At 36.7% G+C, this 19464-nt stretch overlaps 1 protein-coding gene across 19 annotated transcripts in view; it reads right to left on the reverse strand.

The window, feature by feature from the left end:
- The window catches only part of BAZ2B (bromodomain adjacent to zinc finger domain 2B), a 399019-nt gene that overhangs the window by 124450 nt on the left and 255105 nt on the right, over positions 1-19464 (reverse strand). For 16 of the 19 annotated variants that reach the window (XM_047772700.1, XM_047772697.1, XM_047772684.1 and 13 more), the window contains one exon: positions 819-1007. The exons of the other annotated variants lie outside the window; for them this stretch is intronic. In XM_047772700.1, the coding sequence (XP_047628656.1) occupies positions 819-1007 (189 nt within the window). The remainder of the gene's footprint in view (positions 1-818; positions 1008-19464) is intronic. 19 annotated transcript variants of the gene reach the window in all.

Below are 19464 nucleotides of genomic sequence, written 5' to 3' on the forward strand. Positions count from 1 at the left end.
CCAGGGACCAAACCCGCAACCCCATGGTTCCCAGTCGGATTCTTCAACCACTGAGCCACGACGGGAACTCCTATGCTCTAATTTTTAAACTAGTTTACATAGCACTAAATCACGCATCCTTAAACAAAATTTATTAAAGTAAAATTAATCACTGGAAACATTAAAGTTTGGACTTTCAAAATAATGTAACAATACAAATTATAGTATATTTGTCTAAGTTAAGTTTAATTGGCATCTTACTAACTCCTGAATCCTCATAATATGAAGAACTTGGGATAATGCTGGTCTTCCTGCCATATACGTGGTATAAATCTATGGATGTTTTAGTGAAACATGGAAAAAATAGCAACTTAAGAGCCAAGCTCATCTTACAAAATGCAGAGAAATGAGAACTCAAAAATAAACGTATATTCAAGATAAAAACTGGACTTTAGTTTTCTATTGTAAGTTAAATAATTTTTTAAAAGAACCAAAATAAGACAAAAATTTATCAAGCTCTACACTTCTAGTACACACAGTTCCCTATTTCAATAAAAAGCATGAGAAAAACTTGGCTTACTTGTTCACACTTGTGGCAGATGCCTATTTCTCGAGCTCAACACTTGAACGCCTCATTACTTGTATTACCATCTAATACAACACAGTGTGTTTTATTTATTTTTTGCACATTATAAAAAGTATTGCACTAATTCTTTACAAGAGTTTTGATATACCAGGCATTCAACTATTCTTTCCATTCAATTTAATAAACAAACTATTGCTTGAACATTTTCAAGCTTTCCTCTTTTCCTTGAATATTGTTTGTAACAGATGTTTACCTGGAAAAGACGCTAGTTGGGGATGTGCGGCTAAGGCTGTGGGTGTACCAAGTGTCCCCAAACCACCAAATTCTGAATGCCCTGAGCTGGCTGAATGTAGACCAAAGACTGGGTGGCTGACCATTGGGAAGGCACTCGACACTGTGGACAGGTTAAACGGTTGATCCCCAGCTGCTCTGAATAAATGTCCTGGGAGGGAAAAAAACACACTTAAAGTTGTACAATTAAAAAAAAAAGATGAGATTTATCTGATTTCAGCACTTGTAGTTTGTTAAAATGTATAATAATTTATCTATTCAATTTTTATGACTTTTTTTCTTCTGCATTTCTGTTCTTCAAACCCTACAGAATAAGATGTTTTCTAGAAATATGAAAGCACTCTAAAAATAATTAAAATGAATGGTATAAGCTTATTTACTTTGAATTTTGAGACCTGAGAATGATGCTTTAAATAAGTAATTTTCACTAAACTTTGATGTGCAGAAGTGAGGCAAACTTCCTGCTAATACCTGTACATTAATATATTATCAAAAATTTTTACTCATATGAAGATAAAAAAAATCCTATTAATATACAGTTGAAAATCAATAAAAATAAATCCAGAATCTGTCACCAAGTCATTACTAAAATTGTCAAACACTCCAGGCAGAGTTCCTAGTTTCCATGTGCCAGAATTGAAGCTATGTTCTCTATCCAACATCTTTTAGGTGAGGAGAGTTGATACCCAAGAAGAGATTATGTTCCAGCTGATAAAGCAATATATCTGACAGCATAATGACTTAATGAATGGACTTACTAATGTATTTCTAAGTGGTTATCATATGAAAATCATTTTTAAACTTTGTGATAGCAAGTATATACTCAATTCAAATGTGTGACTTTTCAATCTCTATTTTTACTGTAAAGAGAATCTAGTACCAAGAGTTATAATCCCACCAAGTGTTATGCAATCAAAAGCACAATTTACTTTTCATACTTTGTAGGGATTTGGCAGAAGATTTGTTAATACCTGGAAATCTTCCTTTTACTTCTGGGAAATAATTAAGTTCCCCTGGCTTGATACTACGAAAACAATATCAAAACCTACATTCAAGACCATTTGAAGAATTTACTGTATGAGAGGTACTGTGTTCTGTGTTAAAGTAAACATAAGGTTTCCTTATTACCCTCTGTTTATATCAGACCTGACTACGCATTGTAACTTAGTTTCAACATAATATGTTGGAAGTAAATGAAAAATTTAAAAATAATGACACTTTTTGTTACCATTTTGTTACCAAAAAAAAAAAAAAACCAAAAAACTCTTTTTGCTTTTTTAACTCTAAAAAAAGTGAAATCTAAAAGAGTTGAATAGAAAATTTCAACAAAACATGAGTTCTATTCACCACAGATTTAAATGGGAAAAAAAAAAAAGGTATAGTCCTGTGGACAGAATTACATCTCTTGCTGGCAAAAATTACAAAGATGCTACCTTACTGTTTTATTGTTTTCTTATAAAACTCTTGATGAAAATAATTAAAGCTTAGAGAGCACTCAAGTGGGTGTTCCCATCATGGTACAGTGGTTAATTAATCTGACTAGGAACCATGAGGTTGCAGGTTCGATCCCTGCCCTTGCTCAGTGGGTTGAGAGGATCTGGCATTGCCCTGAGCTGTGGTGTGGGTCGCAGACGCAGCTCGGATACCACATTGCTGTGGCTCTGGTGTAGGCCGGTGGCTACAGCTCCAATTGGACCTCTAGCCTGGGAACCTCCATATTCCTTGCTGGTAAGAAAAGATTTACTTTTATATTGAGTAAAGACCAAGACCACATTATAGTGATTATAGCAATATCATGCATTATTAAAAATACACATTAGAGACTTCTTCTGACATATACGGATAAAGTTATACCAAAGAAGGGAAATAATTTCATACTACATTTCATAATCTCTACTAAATTTTGCCTTGATAGCAAGAATCTAGAAGTCAGTGATATAAAAAAGCACATCTTTCTCATTAAAAGGCTCTGTAACACTATATATAATTTTAGCATTGTTTTTCACCACCTTTTAAAAACAGAACAGCTACTAATTCCATGTAAAAACCTCCAGAATTATTCTGTTCTTTATTCAACAGTTTCAGTAATTCAGACATTTCATGAATATACCTATTAAGTACCAGGTACTATGTTTAGTAGTTAGCATGCAAAGATAAATTAAACCTAATTCTTAGCCTCAAGAAACTCATGGCTTGAACATAATTTAAATAGTATAAGACTATTTTTTACACCACAATGTATAAAACAAGTTAGTTAATATTTTAGTATTATAAACTGGTACTATCACACACAGGATTCGGCAACAGATCCCAAATACCTAAAACAGTATCTTGTACATAATAGATATACAATAAATATCTGTTAAATGAATCAACTTATTACTCATTAAGAGCAGAAGAGGCATATCCATGAGACTGATTCCAAACGGCTTCATCAGAATATGAAGTTGTCTTGAATCTTCATTTAAACTTGCAAAGATGCTTTTTACTAGTTTCCCTTTGCCTTACTGCACCAACTCCTAGTCTGATTTGTTTAATTACAACTTGCCCTTTCATTTCTCCTTGATTCCATTTAGAGCACATTCACACAAAATTCTAAAATCTCTAAGATCTTAAGTTCTTAAGTGCTCTTCTAATCACAGTTTCTGTATTTCCATTTCCTATATCTCATCAAGACCTTTGATCTCTTTTAATCCTTTACCACTCCCCTTATCCTATAGATCTCCTTCCCTTTCTCTCTCTCTCTCTCTCTCTCTCTCTCTCTCTCTCTCTCTCCCTCTCTCTCTCTCCTCTCTCTTTTTTTTTTTTGTCTCTTTAGGGCTGCATCCACAGCACATGGAGTTTCCCAGGCTAGGCGTCAAATTGGAAGTGTAGCCATTGGCCTACACCACAGCCACAGCAACACCAGATCCTTAACCCACTGAGCAAGGCCAGGGATCGAACCTAATGGGTGCTAGTCAGATTCATTTCCACTGAGCCATGATGGGAACTCTGTCCTTTCCTCTCAATCTCATCTCACTACCTTTTATCTACTTCTTCCTCAGTTTTCAGAATCTTTACTATTTGTGCCACGCCCAAGCCTCCCTTCCACTTTGTTTATAAAGGGACTTAAATTTTCCTAATCACTACATTCCACTAATCTCTGCTGTCTCATTTTTAACCCGCTCTCTATAAATCTGACATTGCTCATTGCCTCTTCCTTATTAAAATCCATACCTACCCTTAAGCTCCAGGTCATGGAACTAATTTGATGCTCTTCTTAACTATATATATTTTTAATACTACTACTGTCTGCTTCATTAGATTTTCTTTTCTTTTCTAAATGTAACCATTCCTAATGATTTTTGTCCAGAAATCTTTTCTTTAAGCTTTTTGCCTCAGTCATTTCATGTGATTCCACTGTTTGAACTATCACTTCTATGAACACGAATCCTAAACTAGGATTTTAGCTCCTTGAGAGCAAAAACTGAATCTTATTCATCTCGGTATCCCCAATACCTAGCATCAGCTGAAACACAAGAGGTGCTTAATAAACATTTCCCACTGTTGTATTTTTAGTCATAATATTCTACTTCAGATCCTTCATGCTTATAGAATATGCTCTTTTGACTTTTATAATCCTAACTATCCTTTCATAATGATCTCAAAAAGATATTACCCAGGAATCTTTCAGACAGATATGTTTGGGACTTTCTTTGAACATTCATGATTATTTGCAATCTGTGTTTTATTATACCATTACTAGGCTATAAGGTTACAAAGGAAAGAGCCATTTCTTAATCATTTTTACTCTCTACAAAAGAGTGCATAAAGTAAACTGTTACCAGTTACAGGGACAATACCTCATCCTGATGTGAATAACTCTAAAATGATACTTTTCTTTTTTTACTTTTTTAATTATATTTGATTTACAAGGTTCTGTCAACTTCTGCTGTACAGTAAGTGACCCAGTTATATAAATACATTCTTTTTTTCACATTGTCCTCCAAAATGGTACTTTTCAATTCTTTGCTTCTCTCTTCCTTTATAAAGCAAGAGTCATTCTTTAAATAATAAAAATATATCTCACTTTTTTCCTCTGCTCCAATTATAAAAAGCATTCACAATGTCACTAAAAGTTCTTTAGGTAATTAGAAGATTATTTAATGATACCTATGTTGTGACCTTAATCTTCTTATACAGCAGGGGGTGCCATTTAGATAACACCCTTGCTTCCATTGCCGAGACAATGACCTTAATTTTTCCAACTGTCTTGAAACTTCAGGCTACTGTTCACAAAAGGATTTTTTATCATACACTGGAGTTGGTTCAGTGAACTCTTTATTTTTAAAAAAGTATAAGCTATATTAATAAGAAAGAAAATCTTTTTATAGGAAACAAAATACAAGTCAAACTACCTCTATTAAATTTATGACTACAAAATAAAATTATTTGGCTATTAGAATGCTATAATTTTGGAGAACTTTCATTCTATATTAATACCTCTAATATCAGAGGTCCTCCCAAATAAAAACCTATTGTGATTAAAACTCATAAATTTTGCTCAGAGAAAACACTGACAAACTGATAAATTATATCATAAAGTGAAAACAGTTTTAGAAGACCATAATTATTCATTTTTACAGACATTAACATTGAAGCATAGTTTCAATATTATGAATGTAACTTTTTTTTTGGCTTTTTGTCTTTTTAGGGCTGCACCCGTGGCATATGGAGGTTCCCAGGCTAGGGGGTCTAATTGGAGCTATAGCTGTCGGCCGATGCCACAGCCATAGCCATGCCAGATCCACACTGCATCTGCAACCTACACGACAGCTCACAGCAACACTGGATCCTTAACCCACTGAGCGAGGTCAGAAATCGAACCTGCAACCTCATGGTTCCTAGTCGGATTCATTTCTGCTGGGCCACAAGAGGAACTCCACGCATGTAACTTTTTAAAGTTCCATGTTAACTGATGGGTAACAATGTGTATGTACTGTATAATAAAAATGAATATATGTCTGTAATGCCTAAATTCTTAACTTGTAATAAGCTGAATGCTTTTTTTAGCAGAGCTTTTCAAATTCTACTAGCCAACCTATACATAAGTGATTAAGAGCAGTTACACAAAATTCCAGTGTCTCAGTAACAAGGCATGATAACTGCAACTGTCTTTATTAACAAATAATGAACTTTATGCAACAACACAATAAGGGTCTTCCCCCCCCCCCCCAGAAGGTAATAACATAAATATTGTGCTGATGCCTTGAACCTAAACTGCCAGGGGAGAAAATCTTCTATCAATCAGGAAAAGCACAGATAGCAAATCAAAATAAAATGACTATTAGGAATAAGTACAATAAAGCATCTAATCGTTTTTATAAAATCAAGGAGATTGCTTACTATGATAGAATTCCATATATGCTGCTTTTAGTCTTTCATTGCTATACAAACTTGTTGCAACATGTCTTCAAACTCTTATCTCTAGTTCTTTAAACTGTTAGCACATTTTACAACATTGCAAAATCAGCCTCTAGAATACAACCTGCAAGGTATGGCTAATCATCAAAAACAATAACACATTCAAATACAAGTTACATGAGTACTTTAACATTAGTCATAACTGAGTATAATAAAGTGAAATTACTCTAAATTAAAGAAATACTCAAATTACTGGTCCACATATTTAAAATGTTTAATAGTGTTTAAATATTGTGACACTCAAAATGTACAAATTCTATAAACTTGAACTTTGATTAAAGAACAGAAAGAATTCTACAGTTAATGGTGACAGAATATTTCCCTTAATAATCTACATTTCATCCATTTATTCTTAAACCTTTTCCAGCTAGTTAACTTTCACATTTTAGTATTTAAAAAGCATGGTATGGAAATAAAGTATTTTTAAGTATTTAATTTGAGATTACTTTATAGACACATAAGAGTTGCAAAAATAGTAGAGTTCCAGGAGTTCCCTTCATGGCTCAGCAGTTAAGGAACCCAACTAGGATCCATGAGGATGTGGGTTCGATCCCTGGCCTTGCTCAGTGGTTAAGAATATGACGTTGAGTAAGCTGTGGTGTAGGTCACAGACAGGCTCAGATCCCATGTTGCTGTGGCTGTGGAACAGCTGTAGCTCCAACTCAATCCCTAGCCTGGGAAATTCCATATGCTGTGAATGCAGCCCTAAGAAACAAACAAACAAAAAAAAAGTAAGAGTTCTGACCTCCCCTTATGCTAACATCTCATATGACAAAAACAATGTTCAAAGCCAAGAAATTAAACCTCATTAATTAAAATAATTTATTCCTGTCTCATTAATTTTCCCACTAATGTCATTTTTCTGAGCTAATATCCAATCTAGGATCCCATATTGCATTTAGTTGCTGTGTCTCCTTAATTTTCTCCAATTTATGACAGTTTCTCAGTCTTGTTTTTCATGACCTTGATACATTAAGAGGACAGGGACAGGTAGTCTGTAGAATGTCTCTCAATATGCGTTTGTCTGATGCTTTCTCATGATTAGAAGAGGTTATACATTTTTGGGAAGAGTCAGAGTGTCCTTCTTACCACGACTTATTTGAGGTCCACGATATTGCTATTTGCTACTGATGATGTTAACTTTGATCCATTGGTTAAGTCAGTATCTCCCAGGATTCTATTTCTATTTTCCTTTCAAACCATATTTTTATTGGAAAACAAATCATTAAAAGTCTAGGTAGCTTTGGGAACAAAAGCTGCTACTCTATATAATAATGAACAGGGTAAATAAGCTTTTGATTCAGTTCAGCAAATTGTATTGCTGAATTGTATCAATCCTCAGGCAAATAACTACTCTTAAAAGACAAGAATACTTCCTCTTTTGTAAAAAGAAGGATCTAGAGTTCATAGATTAAAATATACTATATTTTAATAATTAAATAGAAAAAGGTAACTGTAAAAATCTAAATCTAAAATTTTATTTCACTTTTATTTCAATAAATAAAAAAGCCTTAGATTTCCCATAATGAACAAAACCAAAATTGGCTTTGAAAAACACATATCCCTCATTGCTACACAAACTTGTTGCAACCTGTCTTCAAACTCTTGGCTCTAGTTTTTTAAACTATAAACATATTTTACAGCATTGCAAAATCAGCCTTGAGTATACAACCTGTAAAGTACAGCTAATCATTAAAAATGTGGCACATTCAAGTAAAAGTCATATATTAATTTGCTGGGGCTGCCATAACAAATATCACAAACTGAGTGACTTAGAACAACAGAAATTTTCAAATGAAAGTCATATATTAATTTCCTGGGGCTGCCATAACAAATGTCATAAATTGAATGACTTAGCACAACAGAAATTTACTATCTCACAGTTCTGGAAGCAATAAATCTGAAATCAAGGTGTTGGCAGGGCCATGCTCCCTCTGAAGGTGCTAAGGAAGGATCTGTTCCATGCTTCCTTACTAACTTTTGGTAGGTAACCTCAGGCATTTTTTCTACATTTTCATATGGGCTTCTCTCTGTACACATCTTTGTGTCTAAATGATCCTCTTTTATAAGGACAGTAGTTGTTTTTGTTTAGAACTCATCATAATAACCTTATTTTAATTTGATTACCTCCTGTAAGGACCCCAAATAGGTCACATTCTAAGGTACTGAGAAGATTAGGATTCCAAAATATTTTTTGGGGGGAGGAATAAATAATTTTTTAAACATATCCCTGGATGCATTTTTAAGAGTACTTAATTTGAAGGCATTACCTTTCCTAAGTAATTTACTGCCAAAATTCTAAATTAAAACTACAAAGTTCTATTCATAAAGGTTAGATAAAATAATATTTCAAAAATACCTGATGCCTTATGATCAAATTCTTCATTAAATCAACTCACCGGCAGGGGGAAAAAAGCTAGATAGTTGAACTTCCAGGGCCTTTATTTATGACTTACAGGCATGTACAATATGGACAACTCCATTAAAAAAGAAATTCTTATAATAGTCCATACTATAATATAAATGTTCAAAGAAACTGAAATGAAATTTTAGCTTTATCCCCGAACCCTCAGAAATAGGCCTACTTCATTCTCCTGATGATTCTCTACTGAACATTAAGTTTTATCTTTTAAATCAGAAGTTCTAATTAATAACTTTAGATTTCATAGTTTTATCTATTCAATACCAATTCATTAAAATCAACTTATTTTTTAAGATTCCCTACCCTATGGCTTATATTGCCCATCTCCAACTAAAATCCCTAAGGTCCTATGTTATTACCAGAGCATAGCATAATACAGCCTAAAATACTTGGGTTTGTTTTTTTTTTTTTGTCTTTTTGCTATTTCTTTGGGCCGCTCCCGCGGCATATGGAGGTTCCCAAGCTAGGGGTCGAATCGGAGCTGTAGCCACCAGCCTACGCCAGAGCCACAGCAACACGGGATCCGAGCCAAGTCTGCAACCTACACCACAGCTCACGGCAACGCCGGATCATTAACCCACTGAGCAAGGGCAGGGACCAAACCCGCAACCTCATGGTTCCTCGTCGGATTCATTAACCATTGTGCCACGATGGGAACTCCTGTTTTTTGTTTTTTGTGGGTTTTTTTTTTGGTCTTTTTGCCATTTCTAGGGCTGCTCTCACAGCATATGGAGGTTCCCAGGCTAGGGGTCGAAGCAGAGCTGTAACCACCAGCCTACGCCAGAGCCACAGCAACGCAGTATCCGAGCCGTGTCTGCAACCTACACCACAGCTCACGACAACGCCGGATACTTAACCCACTGAGCAAGGGCAGGGATCGAACTCACAACCTCATGGTTCCTAAGTTAGATCCGTTAACCACTGTACCACAATGAGAACTCCCTAAAATACTTGTTAATTGGAGTAAATAGATCATCTAGTTTTCAAGGCCTATTCCTGTAAGTTCATCTCTCCTTTCCTTCCTTTCTATACCAGTTGTTTCTTGAGCACATATTTTGTGCCAGACACTGACTGACTACATGTCGATGAAAGAAAACAGACACTGTCTCTGTCCTTTAAATGTAGAAGAAGGAACAGATAAGTAAAACAACACCAAGAGTATAAATATAAATTCTGACAAGTACTATGGAGGAAATTACAAGATGAAAAAATAGATAATAGTAAAACAATTAGCTAGATACGATGAACAGAGGCAACTTCTCTAATTAATCTCTCAGAACTTTAAACTGAAACAAAGCAGGAGAAACAATCAGCCTTATGCAGATCTTCTAAGACAGAGAAAACATGTTTGAGACCCTGAGTTGGGACTAGATGGTGAAGGTCTTATCAATTAGATTAAAAAGTACAAAATACCCAACGCAAAATGGCTACATGAAATGGTAGATGTATTGCCTCACATGAGGCATCTGAAAATGTTCACTTTAGGAAAGGAATAAGATGGTGGAACAGGAGGACTGGAGCTCAACTTCTCTCATAAAAACAACAAAACTACAACCAAAGGCTGAACAACCTCAACCAAATGGAATGGAAACTTTCAAAAAGATATCCTACTCCAGAAGACAAAGAGGAGGCCATGTAAGAGGTAGGAGGGGTGACTATGCAATATAAGCAACCCCATACCTGCCAGGTGGGCAGCCCACAGACTAGAAAGCAACTGTATCACAGAGACCCACCTACAGCAGTGAGAGTTCTGAGCCCCATGTCAAATCCCCATGCCTGGGGATCTGGCACTGGGAGAAAGCCCCTGGATGTCTGGCACTGAAGGCCAGTGGGGCTTGTGTGCAGGAGTTCCATGGGACTGGGAGAAATGGAGACCCCATTCTTGAAAGGCGCACACAGGCTTTAATGTGCACTGGGTCCCAGGGCAAAGTGGAGGCTCCATAAAAATATGTGTTGGACCTGACTGCAGTTCTTGGAGGATCTCCTGGGAAAACAGGGGATGACTGTGGCTCATTATGGGGGGAGGGCAGTGGAGGCAAAATTCTCGGGAATACTCATCAGTATGCATTTCTCTGGATGTGGCCATTTTGGGAAAATCTGGCCCCACCCATCAGCACGAGAAGCCCCAGGGCAAACAATAATCCAGGTGGGATCACAGCACCACCCATCAGTAAACAGGCTGCCTAAAGAACCTCCAGGCACACAGCTGCCTCTAATCTCACCCAGAGACAAAGCCCCATCCACCAGAGGGAAAGGAATCAGCCCCACGTACCAGGCGGGAGGCTTCAATCCCTCCCATCAGGAAGTCTACAGCAAGCCCCCTACCAACTTCAGCCACAAGGGGGGCAGACACCAGAAGTAAGAGAGGCGACAACTCTATTGTCTGCAAAAGGCGCACCATGCCAAAAACCCATAAAAATGAAAAGGTAGAGAACTATAACTCAGATAATGGAGACAGAAAAAACCCCAGAAAAACAGCTAAGTGATGTAGACTATTGATGCTGAAAATGATGCAAGACATTGGAAATAAACTGGAGGCAAAGATGGATAATTCACAGGAAGCACTGAGCAAAGAAATACAAGATTTAAAACGTAAGCAAGCAGAGATGCAAAATACAATAACTGAAATAAAAAATTCATTAGAAGCAGCCAACAGCAGAATACAGGAGGCAGAAGAATGAATAAGCGAGGTGGAGGACATACTAGCGGAAATCACGGATGCAGGAAAAAAAAGAGAAAAAAGATTGATAAGAAATAAAGAGAGTCTCAGAGAACTCTGGGACAACGTTAAATGCACCAACATCCATGTTACAGGCATGCCAGAAGAAGAAAGACAGAAAGGGACAGAAAAAAATATTCGAAGAGATAATAGCCAAAAACTTCCCTAACATGGGAAAGGAACCACTCACTCAAATCCAGGAAGCCCAATGAGTACCATATAAAATAAACCAAAGGAGGAATACACTGAGACACACATTAACCAAACTGACCAAAATTAAAGACAAAGAGAAAATCTTGAAAGCAGCTAGGGAAAAGAAACAAATAACATACATGGGAACCCTGATAAGGTGATTGGCAGATTTTTCAGCAGAAACTCTGCAGGCCGGAAGGGAGTGGCATGATATACTTAACATGATGAAAGGAAAAAACCTCCAACCAAGATTACTTTAACAGCAAGGCTCTCATTCAGATTTGAAGGCGAAATCAAAAGCTTTACGGATAAGCAAAAGCTAAGAGAATTCAGCAACACTAAACCACCTTTACAGCACATACTAAAGGAACCTCTCTAGGCAGAAAAGAAAACTCTGCAACCAGAAACAAAAATACCACAAATGACAAGGCTCCCCAGTAAAGGCATATATACAGTAAAGATAGGAATCATCCACACACAAATATGCTACCCAAATCAGAAATTGTGAGAAGAGGAAGGTACAAACGTGGGACACTGGCAATGCACTAGCAATTAAGAAACCAACAATTTAAAACGAACTGGTATAAATATATAGACTCATATCAAAACTTCAGAATAATTGCAATCCAAAAATCTACAATTGATACGCAAACAAATAAGTCAACTCAAATACAACACTAAGGATAGTCATCAAACCACAAGAGGGGAGAACAAGAGAAGAAGGGAAGAAAAAAGAACAACAAAACCAAATCCAAAATGATTAATAAAAGGGCAATAAGAACATACATACCAATAATTACTTTAAATGTAAATGGATATTACATAATGATCTAAGGATCAATCCAAGAAGAAGATATAACAATTTTAAATAACTGTGCACCCAACATAGGATCACCAGAATATATAAGGCAACTCCTAACAACCTTAAAAGGAGAAATCGACAATAACACAATCATAGTGGGTGAATTTAACACCCCATTTACAGCAATGGACAGATCATCCAGACAGAAAATCAATAAGGGAACATAGGCCCTGAATGAAGCATTGGACCAGATGGACTTAACAGATATTTATAGGACATTGCATCCAAAAGCAACAGAATGCACATTCTTCTCAAGTGCACATGGGACATTCTCTAAGACTGATCACCACCTGGGCTACAAATCAAGCCTTGGTAACTTTAAGAAAATTGAAATCATACCTAGCGTCTCTTCCAACCACAATGCTATATGACTGGAAATCAACAACAAGGAAAAAACTGAAAAAAACACAAACACATGGAGACTAAGCAACATAAGGACCACTGAAGAAGTCAAAGAGGAAATTTAAAAAACACTTAGAAGCAAATGACAACAAAGATACAACACTCCAAAACCTATGGGATGCACCAAAAGCCATTCTAAGAGGGAAGTTTATAGCAATACAAGCCCACCTCAGGAAACAAGGAAAAGCTCAAATAAACAACCTAACTTTACATGTAAAGCAGCTAGAGAGAGAGAGAACAGACAAGACCTAAGGTTAGCAGAGGGAAAGAAATCATAAAGATCAGAACAGAAATAAATGAAATAGAAACGAAGAAAATCACAGAAAAGGGCAATAAAACTAAAAGCTGGTTCTTTGAAAAGATCAACAAAATTGATAAACCCTTAGGCAGACTTATGAAGAAAAAAAGAGAGGGATCAAATCAATAAAATTAGAAATGAAAATGAAAAGTTACGACATCACAGAAATACAAAGGATCATAAGAAACTACTACATGCAACTATATGCCAATAAACTGGAAAACCTAGAAGAAATGGACAAATTCTTGGAAAAGTACAATCTTCCAAGACTAAACAAAGATGAAATAGAAAACATGAATGGACCAATCACAAGTGATTAAAACTGTGATTAAAAACTTCCAAAAAACAAAAGTTCAGGACCACATGGCTTCACAGGCAAATTCTATCAAACATTTAGAGAAGAGCAAACACTTAGCCTTCTGAAACTATTCCAAAAAATTTCAGAGGAAAGAACACCCCCAAACTCATTCTACGAGGCCACCATCACGCTGATATCAAAACCAGGCAAAGATACCACAAAAAAAGAAAATTATAGGCCAATTTCACTGATGAACATAGATGCAAAAATCCTCAACAACATATTAGCAAACAATATATTTGCTTATATTGCTTAGCAAATATAAGTAATAAAGCAATACATTAAAAGGATTATACGTCATGATTAAATGGGATTTATCTCAGGGATGACAAGGATTCTTCAATATCTGACAATCAATCAGTGTGATACTCCACATTAACAAACTGAAGAATAAAAGCCATATGATCCTCCCAATAGATGCAGAAAAAGTCTTTAACAAAATCCAACACACATTTCTGATGAAAAAACCTTCAGAAAGTGGGCATAAAGGGAACTTACCTCACCATAATAAAGGCCATATATGACAAACCCAGAGCCAACATCATTCTCAATGTGAAAACCTGAAAGAATTCTTTCTGAGTTCAGGAAAAAGACAAGGATGCCTGCTCTCACCACTACTATTCAACAAAGTTTTGGAAGTCCTAGCCATGGCAGAGAAGTAAAAGAAATAAAAGGAATCCAAATTGGAAAGAAAGAAGTAAAAATATCATAATTTGCAGATGACATGATATTATAACTAGAGAATCCTAAATACTCTACCAGAAAACTGTTAGAGCTCATCAAAGAATTTGGCAAAGTTACAGAATACAAAATTAATACACAGAAATTGACTGCATTTCTATATACTAACAACGAAAGATCAGAAAGCGGAATTAGAAAAATAATCCCATTCACCATTGCATCAAAAAGAATAAAATACTTAGGAATAAAGTTATTTACAGAGACAAAAGATCTGTACTCTGAAAACTGTAAGATGCTGATGAAAGAAATCAAAGATAACACCATGGAAAGACATACCATGCTCTTGGAATGGAAGAATCAATATTATCAAAATGACTATACTAACAAAGGCAACCTACAGATTCAATGCAATCCCTATCAAATTACCAAGGACATTTTTCACAGAACCAGAACAAAATATTTTAAGGTTTGTTTGGAAGGACAAAAGATCCAGAATAGGCAAAGACATTCTGAAAAAGAAAAATGGAGCTAGAGGAATCAGGCTCCACGACTTCAGACTACACTACAAAGGTACGATAATCAAAACTGTATGGTACTGGCACAAAAACGGAAATATACATCAGTGGAACAGGATAGAAAGCCCAGAATTAAACCCACGCACCTACAGGCAACTAATCTATGACAAACGAGGCAAGAACATACAATGGAGAAGACAGCCCCATCAGTAAGTGGTGCTGGGAAAACTGGACAGCCACATGGAAAAGAATGAAATTAGAACACTCCCTAACACCATACATAAAAATAAACTCCAAATGGATTAAAGACCTAGATATAAGACCATATACTATAAAACTCTTACAGGAAAACATAGGCCAAACACTCTCCGACATAAACCACAGCAACATCTTCTCAGATCCACCTCCTAGAGTAATGACAGTAAAAACAAAAATAAACAAATGGGACCTAATCAAACTTCAAAGTTTCTGCACAGCAAAGGAAACCCTAACCAAAACAAAAAGACAACCCACAGAGTGAGAAAAAATATTTGCAAATGACACGACTGACGAGGGATTAAGCTCCAAAATTTATAAACACCTTCTGCAGCTCAACACCAAAAAAACAAACTACCCCATCAAAAAATGGGCAGAAGATCTAAACAGACAATTCTCCAAAGAAGACATATGGATGGCCAAAAAAAGCACATGAAAAGATGTTCAACATCACTCATTATCAGAGAAATGCAAATCAAAACCACTATGAGGTACACGACCTTTACACCAGCCAGAAGGGCCATTGTCAAAAAGTCTACAAACAACAGGTGCTGGCGGGGGGGGGGGGGGGGAGAAAAGGGAACCCCATTACACTTGGTGGAGATGTCATTTGGTGCAACCAGTGTGGAAAAGAGCATGGAGATTCCTCAGAAAATTACAAACAGAGTTACCGTTTGATCTAGCAATTCCCCACTCCTGGGCACCTATCCAGAGAAAACCAAGACTTGAAAAGACACATGTACTCCAATGTTTACTGAAGTACTGTATACAATATCCAAGACATGGAAACAACCTAAATGTCCATCAACAGAAAAGTGCATAAAGAATTGTGGTACACAGAAGTAGAACAAACAATCCAAACATTTATATGGAACAACAAAAGACCCAGAATCGCCAAAGCAATCCTGAGAAACAAAAACCAAGCAGGAGGCATAACTCTCCCAGACTTCAAGAAATACTACAAAGCCACACTCTTCAAAACAGTGTGGTACTGGTATCAAAACAGACAGACAGACCAATGGAACAGAATAGAGAACCCGGAAATAAACCCGGACACCTATGGTCAATTCATCTTTGACAAGGGAGGCAAGACCATAAAATGGGAAAAAGAAAGTCTACTCAGCAAGCATTGCTGGGAAACCTGGACAGCTGCACGCAAAGCAATGAAACTAGAACACACCCTCACACCATGCACAAAAATAAACTCCAAATGGCTGAAAGACTTAAATATACGACAGGACACCATCAAACTCCTAGAAGAAAACACAGGCAAAACACTCTGGGACATCAACATCATGAATATTTTCTCAGGTCAGTCTCCCAAAGCAATCAAATTAGAGCAAAAATAAACCCATGGGACCTCATCAAACTGAAAAGCTTTTGCACAGCAAAGGAAACCCAAAAGAAAACAAAAAGACAACTTACAGAATGGGAGAAAATAGTTTCAAATGATGCAACCGACAAGGGCTTAATCTCTAGAATATATAAACAACTTATACAACCCAACAGCAAAAAAGCCAATCAATCAATGGAAAAATGGGCAAAAGACCTGAATAGACATTTCTCCAAAGAAGATATTCAGATGGCCAACAAACACATGAAGAAATGCTCAACATCGCTGATTATAAGAGAAATGCAAATCAAAACTACCATGAGATACCACCTCACACCAGTCAGAATGGCCATCATTAATAAATCCACAAATAACAAGTGCTGGAGGGGCTGTGGAGAAAAGGGAACCCTCCTGCACTGTTGGTGGGAATGTAAACTGGTACAGCCACTGTGGAGAACCGTTTGGAGATACCTTAGAAACCTATACATAGAACTTCCATATGACCCCCCAGTCCCACTCTTGGGCATCTATCCGGACAAAACTCTACTTAAGAGAGACACGTGCACCCGCATGTTCATTGCAGCACTATTCACAATAGCCAGGACATGGAAACAACCCAAATGTCCATCGACGGATGATTGGATTCGGAAGAAGTGGTGTATATACACAATGGAATACTACTCAGCCATAAAAAAGAATGACATAATGCCATTTGCAGCAACATGGATGGAACTAGAGAATCTCATACTGAGTGAAATGAGCCAGAAAGACAAAGACAAATACCATATGATATCACTCATAACTGGAATCTAATATCCAGCACAAATGAACATCTCCTCAGAAAAGAAACTCATGGACTTGGAGAAGAGACTTGTGGCTGCCTGATGGGAGGGGGAGGGAGTGGGAGGGATCGGGAGCTTGGGCTTATCAGACACAACTTAGAATAGATTTACAAGGAGATCCTGCTGAATAGCATTGAGAACTTTGTGGAGATACTCATGTTGCAACAGAAGAAAGGCTGGGGGAAAAAATGTAATTGTAATGTATACATGTAAGGATAACCTGACCCCCTTGCTGTACAGTGGGAAAATAAAAAAAAATAAAAAAAATAAAAAAGATTTGTGGTACAGAAGTTCTCGTCGTGGCGCAGTGGTTAACGAATCCGACTAGGAACCATGAGGTTGCGGGTTCGCTCCCTGCCCTTGCTCAGTGGGTTAACGATCTGGCGTTGCTGTGAGCTGTGGTGTAGGTTGCAGACACGGCTCGGATCCTGCATTGCTGTGGCTCTCGCGTAGGCCAGTGGCTACAGCTCCGATTGGACCAATAGCCTGGGAACCTCCATATGCCGTAGGAGCGGCCCAAGAAATAGCAAAAAGACAAAAAAAAAAAAGAATTGTGGTACATATACACAATGGAATATTACCCAGCTATTAAAATGAAAGAAATAATGGCATTTTCAGCAACATGGATGGACCTAGAAATTATCATGCTAAGTGAAGTCAGTCAGACAATGAGACATCAATATCACATGCTATCACTTTCATGTGGAATCTAAAAAAAGACACAGTGAATTTCTATGCAGAACAGATACTGAGTTACAGACTTTGAAAAGCTTATGGTTTTCAAATGAGACAGAGGGGGTTAGGGGGATGCACTGAGGGTTTGGGATAGCAATGCTATAAACTTTGGTTGTGATGATCACTGTACAACTATAAATGCAGTAAAATTCATTGAGTAATATATAAAAAAAGAAAATGTTCACTTTAGATAAAGAAGACTGGTTGGAAGTTTATTAGGATCTAATTTCTCTTTTCTCTTTTGGCTCTACTTCCTCAGATAGGTCCTTCACTTCAGTTTTGTAAGACAAAAGAAGATCCTTCCTCACCATTTCTTATAAAAAAATCCCAGAATGGAATCTCTTTGACTTTCATTAATCTTACTTGAATCATGTGCCTTCCTTAACCAATCACATAACCATCACTGTGTGGGAAACAGGATGTTTGGATTGACTAGATTATGTCACATGCTATCCCCAGAAGCATGAAAATTTTTTAAGAAAGAAAGTGAGGTATTTTGAGGGAGGACAACTTCAGGTAATGGTGAAGTAGTAGTTAAATAGTGACAAGAATCTTCCACAGTAAATAATTATAAAAACTGGATTTTAAATAACAATAAAACTAAAGATATTGGGAAGAATCTGAAAGCAGAGAAAAGTCAGGGGAAAGTTTTCATCTGGAAAAAAGTTAACAAGAAGGGGTAGCAAATGTGACTTTGTGGCTTTCTGGTCTGAAAATGTCTAAACCTCACAGCTCTAACTACAGAAGAGAGAGGAAGATGAAATAGAAGGCTTATCAACAAAAGGTGCCAGAGGTCAGATCCAGGGCTAAGAAAATACCAGGAAATAAGGATATTTAAAGGGGAAATCTTGGCACTGATCAAGCCACAGAAAGAGACCTAAATCTGAACTTAAACTTTCCAAATGCCAAGCTACGAGTACACTGTGCATGAATGGGGAAGTACTCCAGGGGCACAGTAAAACAGCTAGCAGAGAAAGTACATAGAGCAGATCTATTCAGTTTGATGTATTTCTTAATTGAGTGCATATCTTCACCATGATTAGCTTAGGCAGCAGAAAGCTTGAAGTGTCAGAGAACAGAGTCCAAAGCTGACAGAGCCACTGGAAATCAGTGGGTAATCTCTGAAGTAAGGAAACCACAGAGAGAAAGAGACTCTCATCTCTGCCATGTACTTGGCTGACCCAACAATTTTATAGGCACAGAGGAGACCCACAGGTGGTCAGTCTGAAAAAGCAGCACTGGGAAGCCAAAAAACAAAGCACAGATTATCATTAGTATATTTTCTGATCATGATAAAACTAAAATGGACATCAATTCAAAAACCTGTTAAATTACTGATTTTTAAATAACCCATCAGTGAAAGAAGAATCCACAAAGAAAAATGGGAATTATTTTACCAGAATGATAATGAAATGTAAACACATCAAAATCTGTGAGATGCAGCTAAAGTGGTATTTAAAAGGGAAATTTATAGCATTAAATGTATACATAACAAAAGGAGAAAGTTCTAACATAAATGATCTAAGCTTCC

The sequence above is a fragment of the Phacochoerus africanus genome, chromosome 3, assembly GCF_016906955.1.
Source record: "Phacochoerus africanus isolate WHEZ1 chromosome 3, ROS_Pafr_v1, whole genome shotgun sequence".
Taxonomy (NCBI): Eukaryota; Metazoa; Chordata; class Mammalia; order Artiodactyla; family Suidae; genus Phacochoerus; species Phacochoerus africanus.